Source organism: Mastigoproctus giganteus, chromosome 1, assembly GCF_048544385.1.
Source record: "Mastigoproctus giganteus isolate SK-2022 chromosome 1, ASM4854438v1, whole genome shotgun sequence".
NCBI lineage: Eukaryota > Metazoa > Arthropoda > Arachnida > Uropygi > Thelyphonidae > Mastigoproctus > Mastigoproctus giganteus.
Window position 1 is genome coordinate 75,566,787 of NC_143575.1, and position 13,300 is coordinate 75,580,086.

The 13,300-nt window shown below is 39.1% G+C and overlaps 1 protein-coding gene across 1 annotated transcript in view; it reads left to right on the forward strand.

The window, feature by feature from the left end:
* LOC150090898 (nicotinamide riboside kinase 1) overlaps positions 1-12,991 on the forward strand; it is a 147,125-nt gene extending 134,134 nt beyond the window's left edge. Inside the window, exons 6-7 of the mRNA XM_090376792.1 lie at positions 8,313-8,416; positions 12,921-12,991. Coding sequence (XP_090232918.1) covers positions 8,313-8,416; positions 12,921-12,991 — 175 coding nt within the window. The remainder of the gene's footprint in view (positions 1-8,312; positions 8,417-12,920) is intronic.
* The last annotated feature ends 309 nt before the right edge of the window (positions 12,992-13,300 follow it).

Here is a 13,300-nt window from a genome sequence, read left to right on the forward strand (position 1 = left end):
TGAAGGAAGAGGTTGAGCAACAGGTTTGGGGCAAACTCTACTGTCTTTTTGATGTTTTTGGGCTCCAAAAGGTCCAGTCCAGGGCATTTATTTCCCCTAATGAGGGTGGCAGCACTGTTGAGCTCCTCCACAGTGAAGTGAGGTTCTGTCGTTGCTGTTAGCTTTCATTTTCTAAGCAGAGTTGGATCTGCTCTGTTGTCTCCAGTTGTATAGCCAGGTGGAAGACTGTGTCCAGGTTATTGGAAATGGTCTGCTCCCAGGTTGTGGACATGCCTCCTTGGGTCAATATGGCGGCGGCAATAACTACCCCTCAGGGGAGTTTATTCATGGTCAGTTTGTAGATGATTCCCCAGGGGTTCTCGTTTCCCGTAGTGGAGACCAGGTGCTTCCAAGATTGCTGTTTACAGCTTCTGATTTGGGCTGTGTAAGTGTTCCTCGCTTCTTTGTACCGTTGTCGGAGTACTTCAACCTCCGCCGTCGGCCAGGAGCGCCTGACCCGCCGAAAGGCCTTTTTTCTGGTTTGTGCTTCTTTCCGGAGTCGCAGTTCTAGGTGCCACCAAGGCACAGATTTCTATTAACAAGAAAAATCCAACCCAGGGGTTGGATTTTTCTTGTTAATAGCGATGTCGCTTGTGTGCGTTATGATCTCTGTTATCTTGCTTTGGAAGTGATCTGGATCTTCGAGGCGCTCAAGCTCCCTCTGTCTCTGTTGTATGCTGGTTTTTAAGGTACATTGGAAGAGTTTCCAGTTTGCTTTGGAAATGGAGTATCTGTGAGTGGTTTGTCTAGCTGCAGGTACCCTAGTCAATGATCTGTTGAGTTGGAACGTAATGGCTCGATGATCGGACGTTGTCCAGGCCTCTTGGACGAACCAGTCGGTAGTATTATTAGCGATGTTCCTGGAAGCCAAGGAGACATCTATGGTGGCCTCCCACAGTGTATTACTGAATGTGGGCAAATTGTTTGGTTGGGTTAACACTGTCAATGTTGAGTTTGCAAGGAACTCTTCCAATATAGTTCTGTTTCTGGTGCCATATCTGTTGGCGTGTGACTATGCCACATTGGTGACCGGCAGTTCACGTCTGCACCGACTATAATTTTAGTGTTGGAAAGGGTGTCAGCAGCCAGTTAGAGGTATCTTGTGGCGAAGGTTATGTCTTTGCCCAGGCGACACTAGAGGGCAATAACATAAAATGCCCCCAGAACTGTGGTGAAGTGGGCACATGCAGCCCAGGGCTGTACTAAGCTGTGTGATTTTGGTCACAGTAATATCCGGATTTCTGACCACGACTGCAGCCTAAGGGGTGTCATCTTCGAATTGTACTATCTTGTAGGTCAGGGCTATCCCCTGACTATCTTCATGTGTGAGTATGGATCTTGTATTATCGTGACATCTACATTCTCCTCTTCAGCCTTGATACAGATCTGATTCGCTACTGCTCTGGCCCTCTGCGCATTGATCTGCAGAAATTTTACCTCTGTAGTATTGTATCCTCTAAGGCGCATCCCCATAATCCAGCCTGGATTGGAACAAGCTCTTAACCTTCAGGTAGGTGGGGCACGTTATCCCTGATTGAGTGGGTGCAGTCCAGCTTCAGACTCTTGTAGTTGGTGCAGATTGGGTCAGTACTCTTGTTTGGGCAATCCCTGTAAGTGTGGCCTTTTGCCAAGCAGTGGCCACATGTGGGGTCAGTCTGGGTGCAGGTGTGCGTTGTATGCCCATATTTACAGCACATGAAGCATTTGGGTACAGCCACGTGTTCACGGAAACGGTGGCTGCCCCAATTTACGTATACTCTGTTCTGGGTGTTTAATACACAAGGTGTAGCAATAAAGTTCCTGGACTGGTACTGTTGCAGTCATGTTCGATGAGTTTGAAAATAATCAGAAGTGGTATGTTGTAGTTAAAACTTCCTCCAACAGATGATGGTACAGAGATTGTCGAGTAGGCTGACAGAGTGCAAGTAACAACCAGTTTCATTGATACTATTAACATTCCATGTCACAATTTTGCAATGGAACAAAAAGTGAATATCAAATTTTGCATTAAACTGAAAAAATTTGCAATAGAAACATATAACATGTTAAAAACTGTTTATGGTGATGAAACATTGTCGTACCAGTGTGTCTGAATTACCATTCATAAGTGGTTCAAAGTTGGACATGAGGATGTACACAATGATCATTTAGATAGAATGGAATTCTGAAGGAAACACATCATGGTTTTGTAAAGGGAAAATCATATTTAACCAACTTGGTTAGCTATTTTGACAGAATCACTTATGAGCCGAATTTAGGAAATAATTTTGACATTGTTTACTTGAATTTCAGCAAAGCATTTGATTCAGTCTGGCATGAAAGATTATGTATAAGCTAAAACATGTTGGAATCACAAGGAAAATCTTTAGATGGCTTGCAGGAAGTGGCAGAGGTTATGATTAATGGTTGTTCTTCAGATTGGACTAATGTAAGAAGTGAGGTACTCCAAGGATCGGTTGTTGGACCACTGTTCTTGATTTTCTTAAATGATGTTAATGAAGGGATAGGGGATGTGATGTCAAAATTTATAGATGGTGGCAAGGTCGGTAGAGTAGTTAAATGACCAGCACAGCAGAACTTTTTCAGGGCAACTTAGATAGACTTTAGGGATGGTCAGAAAAGTGACAGCTATGTTTTAATGCAGCAAAATGCAAGGTCATAACACTTGGGGAGTAGCAACCCAAAAATAACTTATATACTTGGTGGAGTTGAACTAAAAGCAGTAGTGGAAGATTTGGACATGAAGCTCTCTGAACAATGTAGATAGGTGTCGAGGAAGGCTCATGGTTTATTGATGATTTATTGAACATTTTCTCATAGAGATAAGGAAGTCATAATCCCGTTGTGCAAGGCAGTTGTAAAAACAGACTTAGATTATTGTGTTCAAGTATGAAGATGGCACCTAAAAAAAAAGACATCAAGCTTCTTGAAAGCATCCAAAGACAGGTAGCTCACTTGGTGAAGTTGGCAAAAGGGCATACATATGAAGAAAGACTTCAGTTATGTGGGCTACAGAGCTTGGCAACCAGGCACCTTAGAGGTGATTTCAGTAAGGAGGTACAAGGCTCTGAGAGGTGAAAGTAAAACGAATTAGATGAAATTTTTGCTATTTCAAATGATTCCAGAACCAGGGGCCATAACTTCAAATTACAGGAATACTGTAGGAATTTTTCTTTTAGCCAGCGAGTTGACTAAAGTTACTACTATGGGTCATTGAGGCTGACAGTTTGGAGAACTTCATAGGTCAGCTGGATATACAGATACATCAGGAGGGAGTCAAATAGGTAGTTTATTTTATTATTATTTTTAATTAATTAGTTACCTTTTTGGCTTGTGCAGCAAAAGCCTATGGCTTCTTTGCATCATATGGTAAACACTATGTTCTAAACATTAATTCGAGAAGAACATTAGCTTAAATAGTTATTTAAACAGGCATTAGGTGCAAGAAAGTGTAAGAATAACCAAATAACTTAAGGTTACCTAAATAAAATAATCACAGTTGCAATAATAACTTCTTTACAGAAATTTTAATTATGCTTATTTAAATTCACATGGAAAGTTTAAACTTGGAAAAGAAAGGAAAACAGATGGGAAGGCATGAAGAAGAACTATTGCCATGAAGTGCACAGCATCATAGGAAAGTGTACTACTATTATGTCGTCGTTAAAAAGTGTGTGTATTGGGGGGAATGGGAAATTTAAAATAGTGAGAAGAACACAAGTCTTTTCAAGGTGTTCATTGTCAATGAAGCTCTTAGGAAAAGCAGGGATTTTTTTAAAGGCTAGGAGTTGCATGAAGAGAGAGAGAGAGAGAGAGAGAGAGAGCCCATAATGACTTGGTCAATGGCAAACTCAATTTTGTCTAAAGATTCCAGGAAATTCAACAGAATTATTTAGTGGGTACTTTCATTTATACACTGCTCGGCAAAATTAACAGAACAAAATGTTTTTCATGAATATTTATTGTGAAACAGTGTTGCTGAAAGTGAATATTTGATATAATAGGCATGCAAATTCTGAGTGTCCAATACAAATCAGTCTACCACCTTACAGAGCCACATATTATGCAAATTATTCATGCCTATGAAACATGGGTTTTGACCACATCACATCATTCCTGTTTTTTGGCTTGTTCATCAGTACTCTCCAGTACTGATGAACAAGCCAACAGTACTCTCCAGTACTCAGGATGGAAAGTCATCATTGTTTAGATGATTCTTTGAGATGGTTGGCTTAATGTGTCATGCAGTGTCGTCTCTGCACTATGGAAGCAGTTTCAGGAAACAGGAACTATTACAAGAAGAGCTGGTCAAGGTCACCCGATGGCTACTTCAACTAGAACAGACCACTGTTTGGCTCTAATGTTATTTGGCTAAGGGAACCCTACAATGTCCTTGTCTCTTGAGGCTGCTGCAACAGGTGAAAACATTTCCAACTGGATTGTGTTAAGAAGGCTCAATTCAAGTGGATCCTACGCAAGGAAAATATTGGTTTGTATCCCATTAACCCCAAACCACCGCAGAACTTGTCAAAACTAGTGGCATGAACATGTGACTTAGTTCCCTGTTGAGTCCCATTTTAGTCAGCAAACAGATTCTAGACATTATTTCATCTGAAGACAATGAGGAATGCAGTACCATCCTTCCAACATCAGTGAAAGGGGCACTTGTGGTGGAGGCAGTGTTCTTGTGTGGGGCAGAATAATGATCAACAGTCCTGTGTTTTTGATAGGAGTACCATAACTGTGCAGAAGTACAGAGACCAGATCCTCAAACCCTATTTTTTGATAGGAGTACCATAACTGTGCAGAAGTACAGAGACCAGGTCCTGAAACCCTATTTTTTGATAGGAGTACCATAACTGTGCAGAAGTACAGAGACCAGATCCTCAAACCCTATGTGCGAATTTTTAGGAGTGAGGTTGGCCCAGATTTTTTTTTCTTACACTGCCACACCACTACACATAGAGCTCGAATGATGGAGGAATATCTTGAAACTAAAGATATCCAATGACTGTCTTGTAAGACAGTTGGATTGGATTTAAGTCTGCACAATCAGCAGACTTAAATCCAATCAAATATATGTGAGATGCCCCTGGGCGTCACATTGCACATCAACAGCCTACTCCTCGGTCACTTGGTGAGCCAAGGTCTGCGCTGATGGAAGAATGAGATTTGTTGCTACAGAATCTTTCAGATGCCCTTATATCAAGCATGATTCACTACTTCTAGGCCTGTTTAGCTGTTGGAGGGGATCATACACTGTACTGATGTTATGTGACCATATTTTCAAGTATCTTATATTGACTTCTGCAATGTGACCTTTTAGTAATTCTTATACTAACCCTATAAATGTCCTTATACCTGTCTGAAGTTTCTCGCTGTCTCCTTATTTCATCTATGGTACACTGTATCAAATTTTGTCCACTTCATCGCCAGCTGCACAAGTTACACGTTTTCTATGTGTTCTGTTAATTTTGTCGAGCAGTGTATTTAGCCATGGCCAGCACTTTCATGGTCTATAATTTATAATCATTATTTAGCATAATCAAAATTTTAGCATCATTGAGTTGGGATTTCGTTGCAATTCTGCTGTAAATAGCATAAGTGTGAAAGTAAGCAAGCAAGTTAACAATGTCACTGTGGATGTACCTGACTGAGGTCGAGCCAGCATATTTTGCAAAGCAGCCCTACTAGCAATTGATGAGATATACTACATTGTTTAAATTGTAAATTGCTGATGTTGTAGATTAGTTTACTAGGACTGTTGAACTTGGAGCCAAACATAGAATAGGACAAAAAAAAAATTACTTTTTTTTGTCAATGTTCTGTTAATTTAAAGATGTTTGTAATTCTGCAAGATAAGGATGCTATAGTACTATAATTTCCAGACAATTTAAATTTGTGTGTTGTGGTTGACATGTGGTATGATCTCATTTGTACTGGAGGAGATAATCCCTAATGCACAAGGATGAGCACAATTAGCGGAGCTCATGTTTTACATCTGCCTCCCTCCAGAGAGCAATATTTCTTTGCATTTAACACCTGAGTGTATAGAACAAATCTTTTTATTTGAGGGGGGGATAATGTAAATTTTAGTATAGGAATATAAACCAGATGATGCAATATCATACTAGTTTTACAGGATGATGTAGTGCCTTGAAATTACATAATTTTACCTATAGAGGGAGTTATTGAGGAAATATTGAACTTCAAGAGGGTTAAATTTATGTGGCCACCACTGTATATACTCAGTTGTAATTTAGAAGGATGCATATAAGTGTATCAAATTATTGAGAATGCTAATGAGCATGTCATTGGACTCTAGGAAGATGCCCTTGGACTGGAGAAGTACTAATGTTTTCCCTAGATACAAAGGTGGTGCTAAAAAAAGAGAGATAAGTAACTGTTGGCCAGTGAGTTTGACTTCAGTGATAGAAAACATTATAGAATCTTTAGTTGAGGATGTGATTCAGTAACATTTTCATAAGAATGGTATCCTGAATTTATCCCAGCACAGGTTAATTAAGGGGAGGTTGTCCCTGGCCAATCTGGTGAATTACTATGATGTAGTCAGTAAACAGTTGGATGCATGTAATAGTTTTGATATTATATATATCTAAGAATATGGAAGGATAAAGCTTTTGATACCGTTCCTCATGGATGGCTGCTATATAAACTGGAACCAGTTGAAGTTACTGGTAAGATCCTATGCTGGATCTTGGACTGTCATTAAAAATATGAGATTGGTTTGTTACACATGATCAGTCTTTAGGGTGGGCCATTGTAATAACAAGTGGTATCCCTTAGGGACCAGTGTTGGGTTCCTTCCTATTTCTGATTTTCATAAATGATATTGATGATTGATCCAGGGTAAGCAGTAAAATCCTGCTAATGATTTGAAGGTGTGGCTTCAAAAAGAGTTAAGGTTATGCATTTGGGGAGCAGAAATCCTGGAGTCACTCATAAACTGGGGGTGGGGGAATGAGATAAAATTGATTCATTTCCATGCTGTGTAATCAGCATCTAAGTAGGCACACAGGGTCCTGTTTATGATATATAGGGCCTTTGGTAGTTTGTTTGTTTGTTTATTTGGTTTTTAGGAGCATTAGCAACTAAGGCCATATTGCTCCGGGATATGCGGTGGTCATTCCCTGTGTGCATTGCACACATGCACAAAGAGGCCAAAGGTAAAATTCATTGAATTCTGGAATATTATTTTCTGATGTTTTTAATTGATGGAGCACCGTATAAATTTTTGCACACAGGCACTGCACACTCCTGACATTGTCCTATTGAAAAATATAAGGTCCAGTATCATAAAATTGCATCAGTAAGCAGGGAACATTATTATCAAGGATAATACATTATTGTTTTCATTCCATCCATCTACAAAATCCATTTGTCTGACACCATAGCATGAAAAGTATGCTGAAGCCATTAGATATTTGTGCTTCAGAGTTGGGATGACGTAGTCCATTTCAAAACATTCTCTAGTTATTGTTCCACACCCATGTTCTTCTATCTGAGAAAAACGACATATATTCATTATTCCACAGAATCTCTTTGTTTTAATTTTTTCAGAGGCCAGTTCCTTTAGACATTTTTTTTTTTTTTTTTGTTTGGTAGTTGTTGGCGCATCAGCTTCTGTGGCCATAATGCACCTCCCAAGGTTTTTGCAGTACTTTGATCCAAGCCCGAGGCGGAATTCAAACCCGCAAACTTTAGGTTGCCAGGCAGGCACTTTACCTACCCGGCTAGCCCGGTTGGCCCTTTAGACATGCAATTATTGCTTCCATAATTGTTGCTAAACCTTTTTGGCGATTATTTGGTAACCTTAGGCATGTTTTTTTCTGAAAGTTCAACCACTGTTCATTGATCTCCTTTAAAAATGTGGTCTCCTGCATCAGTGTTCATTTGGCATGGCCAGCTGACTTACAGTTGCATTAAACTTCCAGCCTTTTCTGTGGTATCTTATGATTTCCATATGCCAATTACTGAGCTCATTTTTGGTGGCATATTGAATGTGACATCATTTGTTAGTGGCTTCATTTGTCATTCTCTCCTACTGCACTCTCTCTCCTACACTGTTTGGTATGCAAACAGTGTATGGGACAGTGCATTAGGACAGATGGTATAGTCCTTTTTAAAACAAATGTTATTGAGACACAGTGCTTTTGGTAACATAAGTGTATGTTTTGTTTTAAATATCTGTAGTCTGTGCATTATCATATTTGTAGAAAATCATTAAAGTAATGATGTAATCACTTTTGTAGTGTTCGAGTATATGATCCTCCCGATCCACCAACCTATTTCCAAACGGTTGTTTGGCCAATGTATTTAAAAAATATAGAGGAAATTAATGAAGACAAAGAAATATGTAAGTAGTTAATTATGCTATAAATTAAAATGTCTTGTTAATTTACAGTATCAAAATAAAATGTGATTTGTTTTATTTACAGGATCTTTCATGGTTAGCTAGATAGGGTCACAGCTGGGGAGGATAGCATTAGCATTGGCACATGAAAGCAAGCTTATATAGCATCAACCAAAAAAAAAAAAAAAAAAAACCTTCCCATTTCACTGATCCATTCATTCCAAATGATTGTCTAGTTCTGCCTTGAATTTATTTAAGCTATCAACTTCCACAACAACATATGGAAGTTTGTTCCAGCAATCAACTACCACTGCCTAAAGGCAAACTTCTGCACATCTATTCTATAACTCTCTTTCCTCAGTTTGAATCTATGCTCCCTCAGGTTTGTAATCTGAGGAAGAATCCCATCAGCATTGAGCCTGCTCATTCAAGCCCTTATACACCGCAATCAGGTGCGTAGTCACCAGAAGCTGCAATTTGCAGAACTTAAGCCTTTCTTCATAAGAGCACCCCTTTGTTCCCCATCACAGTCTTCTTGCCCTTCTCTATACTCATTCTAGCAACTCTACATTCTTCCTGAAAGGAGGCTTACAGACCTGTACACAGTGCTCAAGGTGTGTTCTGACCTATGCTTTATACAAGGGGATAATCACTGCCTTATCACTGCTCGCAAAATTCCTGAATATCATTGACAAAATTCCTGTATATCAAGACCCCATGACCTACTCTGGCAGCCTGTCTGCACTGGTCAGGAAACTTCAAATGTGACTGCTTGATTACCCCCAAATCTCTTTCATTCTCCACTACCCTGAGTGTAACACCACCCAGTTGGTATATTCTCTGGGGTTACTGCTACCCACATGCAGTACTTTGCATTTGTCAATGTTAAACTTCAGTTGCCACTTCTCAGCCCATCTGTCCAACTTTTCCAGATCCTGTTGCAGCAGCATACTGTCATTACTGTTATTAACAACAGTGTCAACCTTTGTATCATCTGCAAACTTTGACATTAAGCTTGATATACCTTTATCAATATCATTGATAAATATACAAAACAACCACGGGCCCAACACCGAATGCTGAGGGACACCGGTAATAACATTAGTGCACATAGAACAGTATCCATTGATTAGCACTCTCTGTCTTCTCCCACTCAACCATCCTTTTATCCATTGTAGCAACTTGCCCTTAATGCCATACTGCTCCAATTTGTAGAGTAGACTTCCATGTGCAACAGTATTATCTATCAATGATATTGGTGAAGGTATATCAAGCTTATTGTCAAAGTTTGCAGATCCTTTCTCTCCTCAATTTGAAAATGTGCCCCCACAGGTTCTTAGTCTGAGCAAGAGGAAGAATTCCATCAGCATTCAGCTTGCTCAATCCATTGAAGGCCTTATACACCTCAATAACATCACCTCACAAGTGTCTGCTCTCCAGACATTGCATTTGCAGAACTTAAGCCTTCCTTGGTAAGAGCATCCCTTTTTTCCCCTCACCAATCTTGTTGCCCTTCTTTGTACTGGTATTAAAAACCAAACCAAACCAAATCTTTGTACTGGTTCTACAACTCTACATCCTTCCTAAAATGTGGCCTCCAGACCTGTACATTTACTCTAGGTGTGGCCTGACCGTTGCCTTGTAAAACGGGATAATCACCTCCCTGTCCCTGCTGGCAAAATTCCTATATATCATTGATAAGACTCCATGACCTGCCCTGGCAGGCCGTCTGCACTTCTCAGCGAACTTCATATTTGACTGCACAATTACCCCCAGGGCTTTTTCACTTTCCACTTCCCTGAGTGTAGTACGAAACATACCAACAGTATGTTTCTGTAGAACAGAAACATACCAACTGGTATGTTTCTGTTCGGTTGTTGCTACCCATATGCAGTACTTTGCATTTGTCAATGTTTAAACTTCAGTTGCCACTTCTCAGCCCATTTTCCCAACTTTTCTAGATCCAGTTGGAGAAGCATACTGTCTTTACTGTCGTTAACAACCCTGCCAACCTTTGTATCATCTGCAAACTTGGACATTAAACCTGATATACCTTCATCAATATCATTGATAAATATACAAAACAACAATGGGCCCATCACTGAACCCTGGGGAACTCCACTGATAACATTTGTCCACGAAGAGCAGTGTCCACTGATTACCACTCTGTCGTCTCCCACTCAACCATCCCTTTATCCATTGTAGCAACTTACCCTTAATGCCATACCTCTCCAATTTTCAGTAATCCAAATATATGATATCAAAATTATTTTTGGCATTCATTTCCTTTGTGACCACATCATTGTATCCAATCAAATTGGTCAAACAAGACCTCCCTTTAACAAACCCATGCTGTGTCTTAACTTGTCTTGTCTAGATGATCCTGCAATGCTTCTTTAACCAGTGATTCCATTATTTTCCCCGGAACACAAGTTAAACTGACAGGTCTGTAGTTACTTGTGTCACATTTTGAACCCCCTTTGTGAATTTGTGATACATTTGCACACCTCCAGTCCCGATGGACTGGAGGTGAGGACTCTGAGTCCAAGGAAGCTCTCATAATTATGGCTAAGGGTTTGCTTACTTCCTTTGCTGCCTCTTTTGATATAACTGGAGAGATCCCGCCCACCCCAGGTGCCTTCCTTATGCTTAACTTCAACAATTTCTCCTCCACTTTGCTCTCAGTTATTACTAAATCACTTAGCTCCCTATTAGCTTTTGATAAACTTCTGGCACTCCCCTCATTGAATGAATCCGCATATATGAATGTAGATGCAAAATACTCATTAAGTTTATCAGCTACCTGATCATGATTATCAGTAGTCAACCCATCTATGTTAAGTGGTCCAATCTGATTCATCCCTTTCAATCTAGAGTTTACATAAGTAAAGAACTCCTTGCTGTTTTTCTTTGTATCCTTTGCCAAAGATTTCTCATAATCTGCCTTCGCCTGCCTAACCTCCTTTGTGTGACTTGATTACAGACTGGTGTATACCTGCCATATGTTTCTGTGTTGCCTGATACTTTATATGCATCCCATACATTTTTCTTCTCTGCCACTAGCCTCATTAATTCATCTGACATCCATTTAGGCCTAAACCTTGAACAGTATTTCTTAGTTGGAATGGAAAGCCTAGTAGCCTTCAAAATTAAGCCCCAAAGGCTTCCCATTTAGAATTTAACATTGGTAACATCATCAGTTGATACCACTGTACAGAATTTTAAAACTGTCTGAGACCTCTCTGTAGTCACCTTTACGAAAGCAGAAGCCTTCCCTTTAGCCTTGATGGTAGTTACATTTTTAAGTAATTCCCACATCAGTACATTATGATCACTGTGACCCAGTGGTTCCTTTATCTGCAAATTCTTAATGCTTGAATAATCACTGCTGATAATCAGATGATTATCAGCAGTAATTACTCCCTCTGGTTGTCTCTCAAATATGTTGCTGTAGAAAACAGTCATCCAATAAATCCACAAAAGTCTTGCTAGTGTGCGAGTGACCAAACCACAAGTTCCAGTCAATATCTGGAAAGTTAAAATCCCCCCATTATAAGACATTCTAATTTACTGGCCCACTTTATTTCTCTGCACAATTGCTCATTATACTGATCAGATTCATTAGGCCTATAACATACACCTACTTTCATTTTTCCTTTCCCAGTGCTTATTTCACACCAAACAGCTCAACAGTGCATTGTCCACCAACATCAATTGGATGCACTTCCTTAGATTTTGTTTCTAAACTAACAGCATAACCCCTCCTCCCTTCCTGTCCTGTCTATCTTTTCTGTACACATTGTACTCCCCAAATTCTAATTCTGCACTGCTTATATCTGTATGACACCATGTCTCTGATATCCCAACAATATCTAATTAGAGTTTATATAAGTGAAGAAGTCTTTGCTGTTTTTCTTTGCATCCTTTGCCAAAGATTTTTCATAATCTTTGTCTACCTTAGGCTTCTGTGTCGTCTGACAATTTATATGCACCCCCCATGCATTTTTCTATTCTGCCACAAGTCTCATTTGTTCATCTGACATTCGTTTGTGCCTAAACCTAGAGAAGTATTTCTTAGATGCAACAAAAGTCTAGTAGCTTCCCAAATTACTTCCTTGAATGCTTCCCATTTAGAATTTACTGTTTGTAACATCATCAGTTGGTCCCACTGTATAGAACCTAAAAAATCTGTGAAACCACTGTAATCGCCTTTACGAAAGCAAAAACCCTCTTCCCTTTACTCCTAATGGTAGTTACATCTACCTTTACCTACGAACATGCTCTAATACAAGCATAATACACAATTGCACAATATGGTCTGAGTCACTAATTAGCCTAAAACCTAACAACGACAAACCTTGGCTTTCTTAGTTTATAAATTATATGAAAACAGAGATGATTTAAAGTGATATGGAAAAATCTCTAAACTTTATCACATCCTTTATTATAATACAGTGGGTAGATATTTAAAATAGCCATTAATAATTTTGCTTCTTTTCTGTTTTAGTGTTCATTAGAGGTGATCAAGATTGGCAAGATATTGTGAAACAGATTTTATCAACAATAGAAATGAAATGAACAGATTTGATAGAAGTGAATTCCAAAAGGTGAAATAGATATGAAATTAAATGCTAAAATTAATTAGATATAATTGCTTGCAGAAATGTTTATTTCAGACTGGCAAACCTTCATTTTAATTAATTGCTATTACTAATATGCATATTACTGAATATTAAAATTATCCTGGTTTTCTAAAACATTTTATTGTTACTTGTTAAGCATTTATTGCAATAATTATGTATTTGTAAAATCATAATATTAAACTTAATTGATATATCTGGTAAGCATGTGAGAATACAATATAATGCTCCTTTAGCCAAATTACAT